Below are 1707 nucleotides of genomic sequence, written 5' to 3' on the forward strand. Positions count from 1 at the left end.
AAGGGGTTATTCTCCAATATAACTATTTTGTGGAATATGTTATGTATGCTTTTCCTCGCAATTGCAAACTTATTTCATTTCTATAAAGTTTCTTTTTAATATCCAATATGAGACTTTTAGCATGACGCTTCTTTTATCTGTTTGAATATGAATTACTCAATGAAATCAGGACGATGGTGCTCGATCTGTTGTACTAAAAAAAATTAGAACAGTAAGAAAAATTTACAAAAGAACGCGTATTGTTTGGAATTTAGCATGCAATTTCAATCGCAGTGGATCGTCGAAAACGACGGTTGTCTGAAATAATTTTAAATAATTTAGATTTCATAGCGACAACTACTTAACATATGTAAATTGTTTTCTTTAACACGCAATACAATTTTTTCCAATCATCGAAACTGACAGGTTTGGTACCCAGCCCAGCCCTATGTCGACATATTTTCGAACACAAGCGATCAAAGTAGTTCGAAACCTTACCAAAAGAGCGCGGCGTCAAAGCCACGCAAAATGGCGCCACTCGCGTAGCGTCACTACAGCTTGGGCTAAAAATGGAACATGACGCCGCACAGAATGACAATGGAAACGGTTAAAAATTGCTTCCATCCTTGGTACTACACAATTTGTGCGACGAATTTTACTGGTTGAATTGATTTAACCTAATAATGGTACCGGTTTTTCCATAGGGCATCCCACGAAAATGGAAAAAACACTAACTATCAAGACAATTAACTAAACCCAACGAAGCAATCGACAATGCACTCTCTTTCAATGAACATTTGGTGGCCCTGAAAAGGGCCGTTTTTGTGTTCCAAACACGGGAGTCGATGCAAGCAATTTACGCACGCTCGCCACGGATTCGCCGAGCCAGTTGGATGTCCTTGGGCATAATCGTAACGCGCTTGGCGTGGATGGCGCACAAGTTCGTGTCCTCGAACAAGCCTACCAGATAGGCTTCGCTGGCCTCTTGCAGAGCCATGACGGCGGAACTCTGGAAGCGCAGATCGGTCTTGAAATCTTGCGCGATTTCACGCACCAGGCGCTGGAAAGGCAGCTTGCGGATCAGCAGCTCCGTCGATTTCTGGTAACGACGGATCTCACGCAAGGCAACGGTTCCCGGGCGATAACGATGCGGCTTCTTCACACCGCCGGTGGCCGGTGCACTCTTCCGTGCAGCTTTCGTGGCCAATTGCTTACGCGGCGCTTTGCCACCGGTGGACTTGCGCGCTGTCTGCTTGGTACGAGCCATCACTTTTTCTAAGTCTTTAAACGGATGTAAAACTTTGCCAAACTTCGGAGAAACCTTGGTTCGAACGTACGGACACTTTCAGAATGCGATTTTTCACAAAATTGCCGGTTATATAGGTGAACAATTCACGCACACATCCTCACGTGTATTAACGAACGAATTCACGCACACATTCTCAGGTGTATTAACGAACGAATTCACGCACACATTGCAAGAGAAATGAACGAACGAATTCACGCACACATCCACGTTAAGAGCTCTGCGCAACGCCACACACACCAGCTTAAAGCAATCGACACATCACGCACGCACACACTCAAACGTTTGCGACTTCACGCACCCATTCTAATGTTTCGCGCCATGCGCCTTTCACGTACACATCCACGGAATTGCTCTTTCCGCGTAGTATAAATGTATGAAAAATTTTCAATTTTGTTCATTGCAAGTTTATTTTTTGACTG

General features: G+C 44.1%; 1 protein-coding gene across 1 annotated transcript; it reads right to left on the minus strand.

Annotated features, from left to right (window-relative positions):
- Positions 1 to 835: 835 nt before the first annotated feature.
- On the minus strand, positions 836 to 1294 carry LOC128277004 (histone H3). Its single transcript, XM_053015455.1, has one exon. It carries the CDS (start codon positions 1244 to 1246, stop codon positions 836 to 838), a length of 411 nt encoding a protein of 136 aa, XP_052871415.1. The 5' UTR covers positions 1247 to 1294.
- Positions 1295 to 1707: the final 413 nt, after the last annotated feature.

The sequence above is a fragment of the Anopheles cruzii genome, unplaced genomic scaffold, assembly GCF_943734635.1.
Source record: "Anopheles cruzii unplaced genomic scaffold, idAnoCruzAS_RS32_06 scaffold03377_ctg1, whole genome shotgun sequence".
NCBI classification, from domain to species: Eukaryota; Metazoa; Arthropoda; class Insecta; order Diptera; family Culicidae; genus Anopheles; species Anopheles cruzii.

Excerpts from the sequence above, each read along its gene's own strand:
- LOC128277004 (XM_053015455.1), bottom strand. The coding sequence starts at position 1,246 with ATGGCTCGTACCAAGCAGACAGCGCGCAAGTCCACCGGTGGCAAAGCG.